The 19,398-nt window shown below is 40.8% G+C and overlaps 1 protein-coding gene across 1 annotated transcript in view; it reads left to right on the top strand.

Annotated features, from left to right (window-relative positions):
* RPA1 (replication protein A1) overlaps positions 1 to 18,740 on the top strand; it is a 28,238-nt gene extending 9,498 nt beyond the window's left edge. Inside the window, exons 9-17 of the mRNA XM_086624532.1 lie at positions 932 to 1,000; positions 1,144 to 1,336; positions 2,444 to 2,583; positions 4,240 to 4,388; positions 5,679 to 5,811; positions 6,857 to 7,033; positions 8,308 to 8,415; positions 17,296 to 17,382; positions 17,748 to 18,740. Coding sequence (XP_086480658.1) covers positions 932 to 1,000; positions 1,144 to 1,336; positions 2,444 to 2,583; positions 4,240 to 4,388; positions 5,679 to 5,811; positions 6,857 to 7,033; positions 8,308 to 8,415; positions 17,296 to 17,382; positions 17,748 to 17,855 — 1,164 coding nt within the window. The 3' untranslated portion in view covers positions 17,856 to 18,740. The remainder of the gene's footprint in view (positions 1 to 931; positions 1,001 to 1,143; positions 1,337 to 2,443; positions 2,584 to 4,239; positions 4,389 to 5,678; positions 5,812 to 6,856; positions 7,034 to 8,307; positions 8,416 to 17,295; positions 17,383 to 17,747) is intronic.
* Positions 18,741 to 19,398: the final 658 nt, after the last annotated feature.

Genomic DNA, 19,398 nt, shown 5'->3' with positions numbered 1-19,398 from the left:
GAAGTCTTAAATGTATAGCATTACTGATTATTTTTCATCAAAGTCTATAGTGTGTGACTAAATTTTTGCAGCTTCAAAATATAGTTCTTTATGGAAACTGACTTAGGTTTTTAGTGTTTTCCTGTAGATTGAGAATGAGCTCTCATCCTTGCCTAGATACACGTTACAAAACAAGGAGTGAGGAGCATTGCCACCAAGTTATAAGCTTTCATTTTCACGAGGAAATCGGAGTACAAATTGTTGTAATACTAGGAAATTTCATCTGTGGTTTGTTTGGGGAACTGTATCTGGTTAATCTGACTAAACTTGGGGTTTGTCAAACCTCTTATCAAATTACAGCCTTCTGTCGCGAAAACAAACAAGATTCTGCTAGATTATGTTTAGTATAAAATGTGAGGTTAATAATGTAGCATGTTGTCATCAGCCATTTGTTTTCTCTGCATACAGTCAGTATTCAATTAAAAAAAAAAAAAAAATTCAGTGAGTTTATAATTGTTACTAATTATTACCGAAAGACTTGCTATCATGTATGAGTGGGAGATATCACAATATACTGTGTGCTAACTTGTGGAGCTGCATGAGCTGTTTGAATTATTTTTTTTTTTGTATGTGATGGCAATTAATGCCAGTTTTAAGAGTACATTCTCAGAGGTGTGTATGTGCTATGTGTAGTTTTTAAGCATTTCATTCTGAAGCTCTGCATATAGTAATGAGACCTGAATATGAGATTTGATGGTCAGGTGTAGAATCTGTTGGTTTAGCTGTAACTACAAATGTGAGGAGAATGTTGTTTGTTTCTCACATGCCTGGAGCTAGCCTGGCAGGCCACGCCGTGTCTGTAGAACTGATGCCACTTAACATTGCAAAGATTTCTTTTTATTTTTTTTCATGCTGAATTTCAGTTCTGACCAGCTCTCCTATTTTTCTGCAGGGAGAAATTAGAGCTACTGCATTCAATGATCAAGCAGACAAGTTCTTTCCACTGATTGAATTGAACAAGGTATGGTAGCATTGTGCTTTCGTAGACTGACATGAGCTAGAAAGAGGAACTTCAGCATAGCAAGGATTTTTAACGGTGAACGCAATCTGTTTTCTCTGTCTGCTTATTTATAATACCCTCTGTTTCATTGCTTTCTCCTGCAGGTATATTATTTTACCAAAGGCAATTTGAAGACTGCTAACAAGCAATATACAACTATTAAGAATGACTATGAGATGACATTCACTAATGAGACTTCAGTTGTGCCCTGTGATGATGCCCAGCACCTTCCATCTGTTCAGTTTGACTTTGTATCCATCTCGGACTTGGAGAACACACCCAAAGACTCACTTGTTGGTCAGTCTGAGTAGCAAAATGGCAAGCTCTAAAGCTTTGAAGTTTTACTTTTGCGTCCTAAATACTGGGGAGGTAGTGAGCATACAGTGCTTCAAGTGTTGTGATCTCTTAAATGAAGTTGTTCAGTGATGGCTGCCATTTAAAAATACTTTAGGCAGTTCTCCTGTCAACATGTCTTTGCCCTGTTCTGCTACCAATATATAATGATTTTTCTTCAAACTTGTGCTTCAAACTAAAGACAGTAAATGATATTTGTTTATTGTACTGTGATCATTGTTTTTCACAGAAAAGGGCTGAAGGAAAAATGTCCTTGCTCAGCACATGTGCATTTCATACCTTCTATGGTCTTGCTTTCTTTCACTGTCTAATTATCTCTGTAGTGATTTTAGCATAATTCATTGCATCCAAGTCCAAGTTGCATGACTGTTTTGGCTTGCTTTGTGAAGTATCGGAGGTTTGTTTTTCTGTAATTTGTTGGGCAGAGTACTCCGGAAAAATCAGAGGCTCGGGTGGGGGCGAGGCTTCTCAGGTTTCACAGGCACAAGATGCCTGTGATTCAGAGGCATTCAGCTAGGAATTTTAAAGGTAGATCTGTAATAGTAAAAATTTTTTTTTTTTTTTTAGGGAATGCAAAGGGGATTGCTTTAGCTCTTACTACCCAAATGTGCACACTTGTTTAAGTTGCAGCTTATGGTCGTGGGGCTACAGTGAAGGCACTAGCCAGCTGCTTTTTTGTGTTACAGTCACTCTGAAACCCTTTTCCTGAGAGACTTGTGCTTAAACAGCAAGTGTGTGTTACGGGATCAAGGCTGAAGTCCTTTGACAGAACGAGATGGGAAAAGATAGTACAATGCCTTGATCTTGCTAATGTGGTGGGGCTTGCATTCATGAATATCTTAATGAATTCGTCAACAAAATTAAAGCACTGAAAATTCTGTAGTGGAGTATTCCTACCATAATACACTTAATTTCCATATCAGATTTGATTTGAATAGGGAGCTAGGATACAAGGTAAAAATCTGGCACTTGGTTTGAATTCTTTGCTTGTGATGTTATATTCCCCAATTGTGACCCCTGAGTAACTCTTAAATTGTGCCCGTTTTTCAGATGTAATCGGAATTTGTAAGAGCTATGATGATGTCACTAAAATTACAGTGAAAGCTAACAACAGGGAGGTATCGAAGAGGAACGTGCATCTGATGGATACATCAGGGAAACTGGTGACAGCTACCCTATGGGGAAACGAGGTGTGTGCTCCCTTACCTGTTCCTAAGCAAAAATTCCTTTCTATAGGATGACGAAATGAGTGTGCTGTTGTCATCTGGGATGGGCATACCACTGAGACAAAGTCCTGAGTGTTTGAGGATCAGGGGCAGAAAGAAGGTGAAAGACTGTCTGGTCTCATTCAGGTGTGATTTGTTAACCTTTCTCTGACAAACTGATGACATGATCTGACTAATGTGTTCTGAACAACTGCAGACACTGTGTCTCAAGCCCAAAGACTGAAGATAACAGGCTTCTATTTAGGAAAGAACACGAATTGCAGTTTGATTATGGAAAAGCCCGGTGGGCTATGGCTGTCTTGTTTGAGATGAGTTTTATTTGTAGGGTGGGATATATGTTGCCCTGCATAAATTGCTGCCTAACTAGGGGGCTGAGAGCCTGTATCTCAGACTAGGAGTTTAAAGCATCAGAGCCGCCTTGGAATCGGAAGTTTGAGTAGTTGGGGCAAACTGCTTCTTTATCCTTTTAACGGGCTACTTTGTTTTCAAGCAGTGTTGTAGGTACTTAAGGATTTATGTCCCAGTCTATAAAATGGGAGTGATCCTGCCAGCTTGACAGTGATGCTTTACGGCTAAATGATCAAGTGCACTGATATTATAGGTAGCTAAACACCATTAACCATCTGCTGATATAAACGAAGTAAACTGATGTTCAGCATCACAAAGTTTTGAGGTTGAACCAGGTTGTTATGGGAGAGGCTACTGGTAATCAATTTCTGACATAACGCTTCCAACAGAGATCAGGGTGTGTGTTTAACAAAGTTAAATCTGTTTGCTTGCTTATAGAAAAGAGACAACAAGCATTGAGGGGAAGTGACCTACAGCTTGCAGCTGGCACAGTTGGGGTTAGAATCTCCATCTTTATAACAGTCATTGCCCTAACTGCTGGGATATGTTTTGTGTTCTTTTTGCATCTCATGGATATAGTGAATACTACTAACTCCAGCTCATTTGTAATCTTTAAGCACATGATCCTCTCCTTGCTTGCTAAGTGGTGTGGGGTCCAGAAAAATCTATACCTTTTAAACCCTCTCTCATGCCAAGAGGTTCTTTGTTAGTGTCAGACTTTACTCAGACAACAAACTGAAGGCAATTGAACAGCATTAAAGCAGCTTTATAAAATTAAAACCAGAAAATGGGAAGTCAAGAAAAAGCACTTGATCACCATACCTACACTTCTGCTTTTTAAGTTATAGTAGAGTAGACATGATCAGCTCAATCAAGCCAAGTGAGTTGTTTCATCTCCCGAAGTGTCTAATCTGACCAAATGATTTCTTCTGTTTGGAGAAACCTCCATTCCGGTAACCCATATCCCTTTTTAAAATCCTTGTGTAAAACTCCTAATGAAGGGGACCAATCCTTTTTTTTCCAAACCAGTGGTATGACTTAAGGTGTGATTTAAGGGTTCTCTGATTCCTTGGGAAATGAGGATTACAGCTTTAATTGTTAGCTGCCTTTTCTGAAACTCCTAGTGGTATCATTTAAAATTTTACCTTCTAAATACAGTTAAGACAGTTTGATTCAGATTTGGTCTTTTGTCATGGTCTGTGTGTTATGACCCTAAGTTCAGTACCTTTCCTCTAGTGTCTTACTCATGTTTTGTTTTTTTCACACATGCAGGCTGAACAGTTTGATGGTTCTAGACAACCTGTGGTAGCCATCAAAGGAGCCCGAGTCTCTGATTTTGGTGGCAGAAGCCTGTCTGTCCTGTCCTCGAGTACAGTTGTCATCAACCCCGACAGCCCAGAGGCTTTTAAGCTCCGAGGATGGTATGACTGTGTGTTTGTGTCGGTTGATTTCAGCCTGCTGCAGAGTGTTTGTTTTATTCTGTTTCTCTGTACTTGAGCAACTCGTGTAGTACTGGAGAAAGGTAGCAGAGGATGTGGGTTCCAGAGTTATAGAAACTTCTCTTCCTTGAAAGCACTAGAGCCTAAAAGACTGTCCTTTTTAAGTTTTTTCAATTCAGAAACTTATAATTCCATGACAGACCTTGCAAAATTGAAATAGGAGTAGTGTATGCTGACCCAAAGCCTTGGAAGGCAGCATGAAATCACACTTGACCAGCTCCACGTTCTGAGACGTTATCTGAGGGACCAATATTTTTTTCACAGGCTTTTTCCATTGTGTGGAATCTGATATGCAGCTCTTAGTATGGACTAGAGGAACTATGTTGACTTTTTCCAGTGTCTATTCCTTATCAGATATTTTTTCAGATAGTAAAATAACATTTTTATTGTTGTCAGGAAAACAAAGCGATTTCTTTGTGGTTTGTTGCTTCTGCTGTAGGTAGTTGCTAAATCATCTGCTGTAACCACTAACATGGTGTGATGTGGTGTATGTATGACTAGGGTTAAGTGCTGACAGCATCACATTTGTGAATCCTGGGTTTTCAGGTTCTAGTTAAATCACACAAACATGGATGAAATGTAATGGCATTCTCCATTCGTCATCAAGCTGTGGTTCTTCCATACTTCAGAGGGTTGTTGAAGATCAAATTGATTGTGGATCTTAGCTATTTCTGTCACACTTTGATTGAAGTTTGGTTTTTGAGTCTTGGTGTGTTTCTCAAATAACGAAAAAACACCAGAAAGGCAGTACCTTCTGCTAAAAAGCAGTGCTTTCTTATTTTAACAGAGGAAGCCTAATCTGTTCAATGCTATTTGCTTTTCCTTTCAAAGCGGTTGCAAAGATAATGGTACCATGTAATTTAATTTTAATTATGGAAATATCTTGATGCCCTTAAATCTTGTTATCTGACTGCCTTTAAGAAGCATGCAGTGCGTGGTTTGACCACTAGCTGGCAAACAAATTGCAGTTATATAGAACAAAGCTGTCCTCCTTTTGTGGGTTTATAAAATGCTCTGCTAATTAAGTCGGACTATTAACTTATTCTGAAATGCTATTTTTGTTTGCAATATACACAAATTACTGTAATTGTTTCCTTTGCAATCATTGATAAAAAATCCCTCATGTATTAAGTACATGAAACTAAACGTAAGCTTTTGATAAGTCCGTATGGTCAGCTGCCCAAAAATAGAAGTGCATCTTTGTGGTTCCAGGTTTGACTCTGAGGGGCAGCTTCTGGAATGTGCCTCCATCTCTGATGTGAGGGGTGGGCCAATATCTGGGGTGAATACCAACTGGAAAACTTTGTTTGAAGCCAAAGCTGAGAACTTGGGACATGGAGATAAGGTAAAGCGTGGCCACTGAGTATAAGCCTTGTGTTTTGGGGGGAAAATAAAAAGCTAGACCTTATGCAGGCGTTCTGCTTGTTGAAGTAGAGCAGTATGCGCTTACTCTGTCAGAATTTATGCTATTAAATAACTTTTTTTCCAAAGAAATTCAAGCTTGTTGCTGATATTGCAAAATGATATTGTGTTTGCAAGCAAATTCTAAGTCTCATATAAATAGGGGCAGGGGGGGAGTTCACCCCAAAGATGTTTATATAAATAGCACACAGTGTTCTAGGAGAAAGAGGAGCATTAGGAGGAAGTGGTTTTCAAGGGTGCATGCTTGGTCAGTAGAAAAGCTAGGAATAAAACTCAGATCTCTGGCATTCCAGTCCAGTAACCTCTCTAGGCTTATTCTGCTGCGTGACTTATTTTTTTTCTTTTTTATTTTTTCAAACTGAAGTGCTGAGCCATTTGGGGTACACAAGAACTTCTGTCTAAGGAAAAGAACTTTACTTGAAATTCAGCTATTTTCTGTGAGATTTTTTTTGCACATGCTTCTTAAGCAACCTCTGTTTATCTGTTAAAAGACTTGACCGTGGTCTTAAACCATTAGGATGATTATTTTAGTATGGTGAGTGGGTATTTTGTTCTGTAGGCTATAGTTTAATCAAATGCTTATCTGTAATACTACACAGTAGTCTTTCTGGTTTTTGTATTGGCTCCCAAAAGAAGCACAGGAAAGTGCAGAATCTTAATCCTGTGAAAAAGTGGAGATTTGAACAGACACAATAGAGAAGCAAATATGCTTTATCTAAAGAAAACCTAGCAATTGGAGTTTCCTGCAATGGAAACACAAAATAATCTTGCTGTAGGGGCTTTATTTAACATAATGGAAGCCTGAAAATGATTGCAACAGAGGGGTTGATTTACAGTTTCCCAATAATCCATAGCTGTTAAGCTTTCTAATCCTAAATATCCAAGTATGGGTGCCTTGCTTTGTAGTTAATTTAGAATTGGAAAATACTGAGTATTTGGAGGCTGATGTTGCACACTCACTCTCCTAGGCGGATTATTTCAGTTGTGTGGCCACGATTGTACATCTGCGCAAAGAGAACTGCATGTACCAGGCATGTCCCTCTCAGAATTGCAATAAGAAAGTGATAGACCTGCAGAACGGCCTGTATCGCTGCGAAAAGTGTGACCGTGAGTTCCCCAACTTCACCTACCGCCTGCTGCTTCTGGTAAGGGAATGGATTAGAGGAGAGTGTTTGTCACCGTTTGCCTTGTACGGTCCAAACAGGAATCTTGGGAGAGAATGGGGTGTTGGAGTGCTGTTTGTCCCTCTGGTGCCTGTGGGTTAGAGGATATTTAAATTGCTTGTATGGTGTACCTGAGTGAGGGATGTTTCACTGAGCTGATTAGCAGTTTGTTTTCCTAGTGCTCCAATTAAAAGCTTTTCTCTTTGCCAAAAAGTTGATGCTAGCTCAGTTGATTCTGGTTTCCAAGTGTACTATGCAGTGCAGAGTACAGATGGCCCACGCCTCTTCAGTAGTGAAGATAAACTGAAGTAAAATGGCATTTCTGGAGAGCAGTAATTGCACTTTTACAGCTGCTGCCTATATTTAGTACATTTTTTTGGTAGGTATTGTTCTGTCTCATGCTTTAATGGAGCCTGCTTCAGAAAGTTGTCTGAGGATTATTATTGTGATGCCCGCTTACACCATAAGCGTTGAACCTTCTTCTGTTTTACATTATAAGCTATCGTCGTGTCTGCTGCTTCGAAATGCTGTGCCAGGTGGGCATGCAGAGAGGGGAACTATCCCTGCAGTCTCACTAAAACACAAACTGCTTCTGAATAATTCCTAGCAGATAACTTCTAGGAATGCATGAACTGCTTTACATAGCAGAATCATTCTCGTAGAATATAAAGGGGACGCTGAGGTCACAATCTGGGCCTTCAGAACAGCGTGTCTCCTATTTTCCCATTTCTAATTGTCAAAGCAGCCAGGAAATGCATGTGAGGCTTGTACTTGATCTTGTCACTGCTCTGTCTTCTGCTGGAATATTTTGATAGTTTCCTCATAACATAGTATTCCATGTGTTTATGCTCAATTACTCAGGCATGTGCAAAGTAAATGCAGGTTGCGTTTTGCTGGTGTCCCCCTTGGTTGTTAGGTTCTGGGTTACCTGTTCTTGCTCACAGCTCATCAGTGACAGCAGAACAGAGCTGAATATCCACCAGTGATCTTGTTGGCCTTTTCCTGTGGCACAATATACTGTCAATATTAACTTGCATTAAGTTACTGTGACATTCTATGGAGCTCAAAAAAAAAAAAAGGTAGTAAGTTACTACCTTCTACACTCGATGATGGAAAGTACCTATGGTGCATAGGGCTTTGATAGTTACTGGAAATTTAAAACTCTCTTTAGCTGTGAAATAAATCTTCCTTTTGTACTGTCTTCTGTCTTCCTTGAGGAATTGGCAACTGGATTAAGTTAATTTTTTTTTTTTTAGGTGACCATTGCAGACTGTCTAGAGTATCAGTGGGTGACTTGTTTCCAAGAGACAGCAGAATTCATTCTTGGGCATAACGCAGCTTTCCTGGGAGAACTGAAGGAAAAGGTCAGTCAATTAGCTTATTGTATTTTTAGTAAATGTCTAGAAGTTGAACTATGCTTTACACATCTTGTTGTTGGGCTGCCCTCAAATGTTTTGGGTTTTTTTTGATCCTCCTGGTAAGGAAATATTCTTGTAATGTTGACTTTAAAGGCAACTTGGAGAAAGGTGTAAGGTATGTGTGGAACATCAGTGCTGATCCATCAGAGGGCATGATCTCATCCCTGTGCATGCATGTACATCACTCCTGAGTCAGCAGAGATGGCAAAGGCAGTGGGTTACGTTCATGTAGTTGCTGCACTGTGGAAATCAACAGCATTATTAAAACAAATACAAAAGTGCCATATGAAAGAAAGGGATATTCTGCTTCGTTTGGCAAGAATTTGATCTTGCCCATCCTCTAAGTGATAGGCCAGCTTTTAAGGTCCTGGCAACCCAAGATTGTTCTCCAGATGTTGGACTTAAGTATCTTTTACAAGTTCACAAATCCATTGCTTCTCCCTAGTGTGAAGTTCTTGGCAAGGACTTGTTTACTCTCCTCATGATTATTTTCCTCAGGCCATCTGCCTGGAGAACAGAGATTTGCCTCGTTTAGAATCATAGAATGGTTTGGGTTGGAAGGGACCTCAAAGATCATCTAGTTCCAACTCCCCTGCTATGGGCAAGGACACCCTCCACTACACCATGATGCTCAAAGCCCCATCCAACCTGGCCTTGAACACTTTGAGGGATGGGGCAGTCACAGCTTCTCTGGGCAACCTGTTCCAGTGCCTCACCACCCTCAGAGTGAAAAATTTCTTCCTTAGATCTCATTGAAATCTCCCCTCTTTCAGTTTAAAGCCATTGCCCCTTGTCCTGTCACTACACGCCCTTGTAAAAAGTCCCTCTCCAGCTTTCCTGTAGGCCCCCTTTAGGTACTGGAAGGCTGCTATAAGATCACCCCAGAGCCTTCTGTTCTTCAGGCTGAACAGCCCCAACTCTCTGAGCCTGTCTCCATAGGAGAGGTGCTCCAGCCCTCGGATCATCTTCGTGGCCTCCTCTGGACCTGCTCCAGCAGCTCCATGTCCTTCTTATGTTGGGGACTCCAGAGCTTAATTTTGTTTGAAAGAAATGAATGCTCTAGCCTAAAATGTGGTAAACTGAGTCACCTGAAATGGCTGATACTTTTTCACTTTTTAATCTGAAAAACTTTAATTGCCTCACCAAAAGCATTCCCTGCAAATATTCACAGGCTCCAAAATCTAAAAGAGGCCAAGTCCCAGAGAAAGAATTAAGATGAATGGAAGAGACCATAATGTGCTTAAACTCACTTTCTTCATCCTCTCAGTTTTAAACTGTGAACAGATTAGGAAAGCTTTTTGTGGTGTCTAACTTTTAGCACCTTCTGTTGAGCTCTCAGTGTAGCTCTTGACTTGCCTTTAGCAGCACCACATCTCTTGTGTTGAGGCTTACAAAGGAATCCTCAGAAGGCAATCCTCAAGGATTCGGCACTCCGTCCTAGCTGGAAAGGCCATTTTGTGCCTATTGATTCTTTTATAAAATAAAAAAGGAGCTGGATTTGGATACTGATTTTATGTGTATATGGCACATGAGGTGTTTTTTTGTTGTTGTGGGTTTTTTTTTTTTTTGTTTGTTTGGTTTTTTTTTAGACAACTGTGGTTTAATGCCACTAAGAATTGATTTCTGTCCTAGAAGCTTCTTTAGTTTGTTGCATTTTCATACCAATGCAGCATTGATATTTTGCAGAAGTTGAGTCTTTCTAATTATTGGCATTCACCCTGGCATGCACTATCAGTCAGTGGAAGCACAGATTCTTTGGAATGTATCTGGCATTTTTATGTTCTTGTGCATGCTGCTGTGTTGATTACTCTGTGGTGTCTGCTGTGAATTTGGACGTTCTGCAGTACATACCAGGAGGAAAGTTATCCAGCCCCATATAAGCATGGGATGAAGTGATTGAGAAGAGAGAAAGAAACATTACACAAATGTTTAGAGAGCTAATACAAAATATTCTAGAGCTAATAGAAAATATTCTATTTCATTAATTTGGTTGAAAAGCCTGACTTTAGTAAAAATATGAATTAATTTCAAAACAAAAGCTTTGTTGTCATGATTTTGTGCTCTGTAATGTACTTGAAACTGAGCACATTGTTGAGGATGTTATTTCATGACTGTACCTGCATCCTTTGTAGAAACTGAAAAATTCTGAATGTGTTTAGCTGTGTGAGACATTAGCATGTTTTTATTTAACGGAACATTATTTGGTAAAAACATCGATTTGGGTTCAAAAGACGTTTTTGATGTTTCCTGGCAATCCCCCCCTAATTAATGAAGTGAAATCATCTCCTGGTGTTTGAATATCAAGAATACGTTGTTCATGCTGTCAGACTTTTTGATACTGTTACTTTTTTCTCAGTATAGTGTGGAATTTGTAATGCTTATGAAAATGCCCCAAGAGTGCAACTGGATAAACATATTTTATGACTAAACGAAAGTTTTTATAGAAACATTGAACTTCCCAAGGAAAATTAAGGATAATCTTCTAAATCGCCCTGGTGATCTGGCTGATAGTATTGCAGAATGCCTAACCAAACCAATGTTTTCCTAACTACTCTGGGAAACTAGAGACTCAAGAGTTTTACCAGTCCTTGTCTTGAGGATAAAACGAAAAACCTGCTCTAAAATATGAAAAAAAAAAAAACCAAAAGTGACTTAGAATTCTAACTCCAAGTCACGTTGGTTCTAATTATTTATAAATGTAGCTAAATACATGGTGGAGTTGTTCACCTGAGGGATATAGAACCTTTTGCCTTTATCCAGTTTTCCACAGCCTGTAGATATTTCCTGTTGAAATAGTTACCATCAGTGTTGGGGTGGCACTGCTTACTTTTCTGGCAGACAATATCAGCATTCATGTGCCTATTTCCCAATCCCTTTGCTCAAAAAGGAGAAAGCAATGTGCTTGCTGTTGATCTGGGGCCCTAGAGTCTGGGTCCAGCTGTGTTTGAGTCTGGTTTTCATCTAGGGTGGTGTTGGTGCAGTTGTTCCGAAGATCCGGGATGAATTGTGGAGTTGGTTTGGTAGCGAGAGGGTTCTAGATAGGGCTTCCAGCTTGGCTTGTGGTTCTAGAGCAGATTCCAGGACACTTGCTCGTTCTAGATCACGTATTGGTTCCAGATCACTCTAGATGACTTGTTGGTTCTAGAGCGGGTTCCAGGTCACTTGTTGGTTCTAGATTGGAGTTCAGTTTGGTTCCTGATAACAATGTAACTAGTTTGGGATTCAATTTACTTACTGGTTCCTGATCGTTATGTACTCAATCTCATGTTCAGGAAGATGGTCTTAAACTTCTAGCTCACTTGTTGGGTCAAGACAGTCGTTTTGTTTTGGATTGCGGCCCAGCTTATTACTTGGTTCAAGAACATGTTCTAGAGCGGTTTATGGATCTAGAGCTTTTTCTAGCTCGTGTTCTAGGTCGCTTATTGGTTCTGGGGTGGGTTCTAGATCGGTTATTGGTTCTAGAGCGAGTATCAGGACGGGTTCTAGAGGAGAGGGTGGAGTTTTCTTTTCTTTTTTTCCTCTTTGGAGAGGAAGCCTCATAGAATGGTGATCCTGTCATCCTCCTATAACTCCTAAATTGTGGCCATTCTTTTCTCTGTCTATAGAGCCAGCATATAATATTGAAAGAATACATTATGTTATAGATTATAATACTAAAATAATAGGTTATTATCAAACATCCTATGCATGTTAAGTATCTCGTAACATTCCTGTAGCTGAGACCGTAATCCTGCGCATCACAGCAGAGGAGCAATTACCTGCCATTTGTGAGAGTGAAGCACAGTTTCACCAGCAAGCAATTGGAGGAAGGATTTCAGGGTGGAGAGACTGATAATGCATGATACTGATACTCTTTGCTCTAGGCTGTGTCTAACCTCAAGGACTGGGAAGACCATTTCTGGGTTCAGTTGCTTATTTTGACTGCATACTGACTCTGCAGTGACCCAAAGACTGACCAGACCCCTCTGCTCCAGTTTCACATAGGATGAACAGGACATCCAAGGATCAGGACTGTAGGGAATGCAGAGAGTTTTCATGTCCTTATACACCTCCCTCCTTGGGCTACTTTATTTAAACACCTTTAGCTCACACAAAAAGACTCCAATGGTAGGACATGTACATACTAAATGCGTACAGTAATTATTTATTGCCAAATGTCAATAAAAGACAAATGACACTTAATGACCTACCAGGCTAAGCATTAGCATGCTCACCACCTCCAACAGCACTTCCAGGGGAGTTCGGTAGGACAGTCAGATTCCCCCTCTCCCTCAAACATAGACTCATAGAATGGTTTGGGTTGGAAGGGACCTCAAAGACCATCTAGTTCCAACCCCCCTGACATGGGCAAGGACACCCTCCACTACATCAGGTTGCCCAAAGCCTCATCCAACCTGGCCTTGAACACTGCCAGGGATGGGGCAGACACAACTTTTCTGGGCAACCTGTTCCAGTGCCTCACCACCCTCAGAGTGAAGAATTTCTTCCTTATATCTAGTCGAAATCTCCCCTCTTTCAGTTTAAAGCCGTTGCCCCTTGTCCTGTCACTACATGCCCTTGTAAAAGTCCCTCTCCAGCTTTCCTGTAGGCCCCCTTTAGGTACTGGAAGGCTGCAATAAGATCACCCCAGAGCCTTCTGTTCTTCAGGCTGAACAGCCCCAACTCTCTCAGCCTGTCTCCTTAGGAGAGATGCTCCAGCCCTCTGATCATCTTCGTGGCCTCCTCTGGACCTGCTCCAGCAGCTCCATGTCCTTCTTATGTTGGGGACTCCAGAGCTGAACATAGTATTCCAGGTGGGGTCTCTTGAGAGCAGAGCAGAGGGGCAGAATCCCCTCCCTCGACCCGCTGCCCACGCTGCTTTGGATGCAGCTCAGGACACAGTTGGCTTTCTGGGCTGCCAGCGCACATTGCTGGCTCATGGTGAGCTTCTCATCCACCAGCATTCCCAAGTCCTTCTCCTCAGGGCTGCTCTCAATCCATTCTCTGCCCAGCCTGTAGTTGTGCTTGGGATTGCCCCGACCCACATGCAGGACCTTGCACTTGGCCTTGTTGAAGTTCATGAGGTTCTCACAGGCCCATCTCTCCAGCCTGTCAAGGTGCCTCTGGATGGCATCCCTTCCCTCCAGCGTGTCCACCACACCACACAGCTTGGTGTCGTCAGCAAACTTGCTGAGGGTGCAGTCAATCCCTATAATAATATGATATATATAATAATATATATTATATATTAAGATATAATAATATATAATTTCTAATTAGCTATGCATTTTACAAAAATTGATGTTGAAATGGCCAGATATATTGAGTGGTTCTGCTCAGCCTTATGCTTGACCTGATGCTGTTAATTTTTGACTTATTCATGAACTACATGGAGGAATAGACAGCGCACCTAGAATTCTAGTGACAAAAACAAGCTGAGAAGAACTGCAAATATGCTAGAAGAAAAGCTTCAAATTTTAAGTTATTGTACAGTGCTCAGTTTGGGGACCTGGATCATATTATTATGAAGAGAAGTTGAGGTATCTTAGCGTCACGGAGAGGAGGCTAAAGGACTACCTACAACTGCTAGAAGAGTATTTCAAAGTTAATGTACCCAGACTCTTCCCTGTTGTGCCAGCCAAAAAACAAATTGCCGGTTTGGAATTAACGGGACATTAGGAAAATGTTTGTCACTGAGGGCAGTGGGTGACTGGAATGGGTTACCCTAAGAAGAATCTTCCTCCTTGGAGGTTTTCCAGACGTAGCCAGACAAAGCTATGCCTGGCATGACCAGGGATATGCACTGCTCACACTTCAAACTGCTGGTCTGGACTAGATGAGCTTGGGAAGTACCTTCCAATCACCATTCCTGTGATTCTGTGAAAACAATCTTGTAATGGCAGTAGTGTAATGAAAGGCATGCAGAACCTAAACAAGTGGAAGACAAAGCTAGGCACCAGTGCAAACTGGGTGTGAGTTGACTCACTAGTCGCAATTCTGGAGTCTATTGCAGATAAACATTAGCTAGTAAAAACAAGCTGTCAGAAAATAAAGGAAACGGTGCTTGGGTGCATAAACAGACATGACATCTGTAAGAGATGGGAGGAATTCCTCCCGATTTATTCAGCGCATACATCTCAGCTGGAATATCGTATCAAGTTTTGGTTTCTCTATTTCCAAAGAAATGCAGGTTGGCAGAGAGTTGAAAGGAGCCTAAAATAAGAAGTCACAAAGCGTGATCGCTTGTCGATAGTACCGCAGCCTTGGAGGGCTGACAGCTTTGACCCGTGTTGACTCCAATAGAAAGGACAGACTGTTTTATCGTTGTACCTAGATTGGAAGAATCTGAAAAAAAAACTGTTTTAGCCATGAGTGCTGACAACATTATCCCTAACGTGTTCCAAAAATTTGTTTACAACACCAAAAAGTTCCAGAACACTTTGTATGTCTCTTTCTAAGTAGGCAGGAAGCTTTTGGACTAATGTGTGTTAGCTCACTTCTGAAGGCTCTTTTTTTTTCCCCACCAAATGTCATCAGAAACCTTGTGGGTCATGTGAAAACCATGACTTGTAAAATAGGTCATTGGCAGAGATGCTGAAGTGATCTTTCTTTGACAGATTAGAACAGTTTTTAAGGTTGTAAGCCATTAAACACTGACAGTACTTTTGTCCCTTTGTCAGTATATGCTTCTCTGTGGCATTTTCCTTTCTTTCCTGATTTATTTTTTTTTAGTTGTCTACTATATAAAATCTGTGTGGTTTTGGGTTGGGTTTTTTTGAAATGATGATGTGGACAGTGTAATAAGTTCTCGAACTGCACGTGAGCGTTGCTGTGCTCCCAGGCTGAGGCTGGTTGATACTGGGGCTCCATAGACACACCAGTTGTTGGTTAACCCATTGCTTGGCTGTGGGAGGGAAACAAAGCAGAAGGGATTGTTGAAGCTGTGGTCCTGATTGTCCTGAGACACTGTTGTAGACTTCATCTGCTTCTGCTAAGCGGGGCTAGTTTTCCTGTAACTTGCATACAAGAATGATTTTTGGAAATATCCTGTACTTCGGCTCACTAAGATAAGTGATGCAAAGCTCGTGCTGCTGGATGCTAAACATTTTTGTGATATTATGAAGGCCGGACACCTCTGTTCTGTAGGAAGATATATTGCTAGGGCATTCTAATTAGATGTGCCTGCACTTTTACGTTTCCATTTTCAGACATTCTTAACTTGTCAATATTTTCTTACTTCAGTTGTTCTTAATCTACTAGAGTTCAAACAAAATTTTTTTAGTCGCTTTTAATGCTGAAGAGAACTGGGTGGGGAAGGAGAGAAAGCAGATCCTATGTAACAGTACAAACATGTAATGTCTTTTGAAGAGCTGCCTAATGGAAATGGCTGAGGATAGAAAATGGAACATAATATGGAATGAGCCCTTGAGCAGGAAAGCTTTGTGTGCCGGGAGAAATTGTTTTTGATTTGACACTTTTATGAGGCTTTAAAAATGGTACTTGATGCATTTTCAGTAAGCTTTTCTCAGTAGTTTTTCTCTGAAGACCTGATGCAGTATCCTGTGAAGTCAGTGGGTGTCTTTCCACTGCTCACAGTATGTATTGAGTCCACCTACAGCCAGTGACCACGCTAAGCATAGATATGCATGCGTGGTTTTTCATCTGCTTCTCCACTGTGCTTGTTACCGAAGGAGGTAACGTAAGGTAGCACGGACTGCTATGCCAACAGCATTTTCTACTCACTAATGGTTAGCATAGTTTGTGGCAGAGCTGGAAACAGAAGCCAAATGCTTTATTAAGTGAGTTTTCTTATCTCCTAATCCATACGATGGTCAGAAGAAGGGGTTTTTAGTATTCAGGAAGGATATGCCTAAATTTTGCAGTCTGTGAAACTAGCTGCTCTTGTTCACCTTCATTTGTTGTGCTTTTCTAAACTGTAGGAGAATCACTGTGTAGTGTAAAATAGTGCTGCATGCATTTAAAAACAGCAGATGTAACACTTGGAATATGAGTGGAACCGAGGTGGGTTCAGTTCCAGATCAGATGCTCGGTCTGCTGCTAGAGTGACTGATCAAGTCAAGTGCATCTGGTAGATAAATGCATTAATAATTACTTATCTGTGTCATTGTGGGGCTGCAGGATTTTTCGTGGAATGTCAGCAAAGGTTTTTACAACTAATTTTTACAAAAATAAACTTTTTCCACAGTCTCCACAGCTTGTCTGCTTCTTTTCTACTGTTGTGACAAATTGTCTGTTATAAATGATGATGTTTGGTGTTCATATGGTAATTAGAAGCAGCTTATGTTATAAATATGACAGAGTCTTCTAATAGTTACAGAAGCATGTTCAAAACATGCATCCACTTTTTTATAGAGCATCATCTTAAATAGGTCTGTGTCAGGATGTGAAGGATGTGTACAGCCTTGATGGCTAAGCAGAGGAACAGAATGCCTAATAAGACAATTAACACGAAAATAGTTAACTGTCAATGTTTGTGACCATAGCAGAACATCAGAATTAGCCAGTTAAGCAGCATGAGAGAATCTCATGTGGCTTTATACTATTTTTATTCTGTACACTTTGTCGCAGTCTCAGTGCAACTATACAAGATTTTGTTTAGGTAGCTAAAAAGTTTCAACCTTCAACTAAACTTTCTCTTAAAAAAACTTCTAAGTTATGGTTTTGGCATCTAAAATTTGATGGAAGACTCAGCTCTGCCTAAATGATCCAGTTAGGTCCACCGTTTTGCCAGCATCAGCAAAAGATGATCTGTTCTTCTGAAAGTTCATGGTACTACCAGAAGCCTGGAGCGTCTGCAGCTGATATCTGTCTTTGTCCTTCTCACAGAACGAGCAGGCATTTGATGAAGTGTTCCAAAATGCAAACTTCAGATCCTATGAGTTCAGGATCCGAGTAAAACTGGAGACTTACAACGTAAGTATCCCCCAAAAAGCAAATAATGTAGCATTTGGCTTTTGTAGTTTGACTCGTCTCCATAGGAGGTGGCTTCCTCCTCTTCTGGTTATGGGGAGAAGTTTCCAAAGATAGTTGCTCGCACAAATACTGTCAGTCTTGAGCACTGAAGGAGGGATCCGCTGTCGTTAACACTGTGCCCTCTCAGGTTCTTCAAGCCTGGCTTGTTTCAAATGAAAACAACAAAGCTGCTCTGGGAGTTAAGTTTGCACTCCCAGCTAACCCTGGTACCAAGAGTGGTAAGTTACTGGAGCACAAGGAGCTTAGAACCAGGTGCCTGGAGTACTGAGTGTTCTCCTTTAACATGCCATACTTCTCCTTCACAGGATGAATCTCGTATTAAGGCAACAGCAGTGGAAGTCAAACCTGTGAACTACAGAGAATACAGCAAGAGGTTGATCGCAAGCATCAGGAGGAACACTCAGCTACAGTGAGGAGGCTGCTGCTGACTGATTGAAGCTAAAACTACCAGTAAAAACTCAATAGATGATACTACACGGACTCTCCCTGCCCTGTGTGACAGTCTGGCATTAGTTACACCGTGCATGATAGTCCAGTGTAGTGGGCTAAGTGATTTAATGCATTTTCCTGACGATAAGCTCCTGGTAGCTGCGAGTGCACTCGAACGGCCACAATACTGTCGACTGTTGTGATCTGTTAAGCTGTGACAGTGCTAAAGAGGAGTCTCTAGACAGATTGCCAGGATCTTTAGACAAAGCATTCGGCATGTCTGGAGTAACTTTGCTTTCTTACTCTCTGTAAAGTTGAGTTATATAACCGTTGTCTTCTTTGCAAGAAAGTAGTGACAACCTTAACACTTTGACTTGTTCAGCAGGGGGTAGGAGGAAGACTGTCGTACAGCTTTCAGATATGGACGAAGGAGAACAGGCCTATTAGCACAAGTTAGTTCCTTTCCATAGAATTCAAAGGCTTTCTCTTTCCACAGGTGCCATGCAGTTGTTAATGCTTGGAATGGCAATATGGTAGAATTATTAATCAAAGACATATCTCTTATATCTGAAGAATATCCTTCCTTCAGGGTTTAATAGACTGAGTCAGATGGGTCTGATATTAATCAAAATTGTCTCTTCTGAGGAAGGCAGATAAGCATTGACTCTCCATCCCCCAGGGAAATCTAGGCAACTACAAAGCATTGCTTTAGTTTTCTCTTCAATTAATACTAGGCATTTTTTCACTGATGTTTAGCACACGTTTCTTGCCCATACATGTTTTGTATGTTTATATGTTCAGTTTCTTTGGTTTTGTTTGTAATGATGGTAATCAGAAACAGGTCTTTAAACGGGGGGAGCTTTGTTTCAATAAACACTGTTTAATTCCTGTGTAGTGAATTTTGCTTTCTTTGAACACCAAAGACTTCTCATTACTGGAAAGCAATTAATTAGCTTTCATAATAAGCATTCACTTGGGGGAGATGTTACCTTATTACAAAATCTAAGGTTGGACTGAAGAATGGAGACTTCTTTGCCTGATGTTAATGGCATGGAAATGCAGTGATATTTTCACCATTTCTGTGCCTGAGAATGCTGGTGAGCTGGCACTTCTGGGATTTTTATTGACGTTTACACAGCAGTCTAAAACTAACCAGGCTTTGAGATTTGTTCAGACATAGAGCTAGTACAGAAAACAGTAATTATGCTACTGGGCTTTTCAGTCAGCAGAGCATGCTAGCTCTGTGTGCTCCTAATCACATTAATTATGTGTTCCCTGGCTGCAGCTCACAGCTTGGCATTTGCTGCACAGCTCCAAGCATCCAGGCACTACTGCAGTGGGTCTCTGGTAGCAAAACTGAAACTTATTTATTTATTTTGCTCTGTGGAGCATTGTTTCTTCATGTATTCATTTGGTGCCCTTTATTTCCCACAATTTCCTGCTCGTCATCTGAAGTCTTTATGTTTAAGAACTGTAAATGCCATTTCCATTGATGGACATGAAGGACGTTATTCTGGGCCCATTAGT

This window comes from Tauraco erythrolophus, chromosome 21 (assembly GCF_009769465.1).
Source record: "Tauraco erythrolophus isolate bTauEry1 chromosome 21, bTauEry1.pri, whole genome shotgun sequence".
Lineage (NCBI taxonomy): Eukaryota > Metazoa > Chordata > Aves > Musophagiformes > Musophagidae > Tauraco > Tauraco erythrolophus.
The sequence above is the reverse complement of the archived record's forward strand: the minus strand, read 5'-3'. Positions and strand labels throughout refer to the sequence as shown.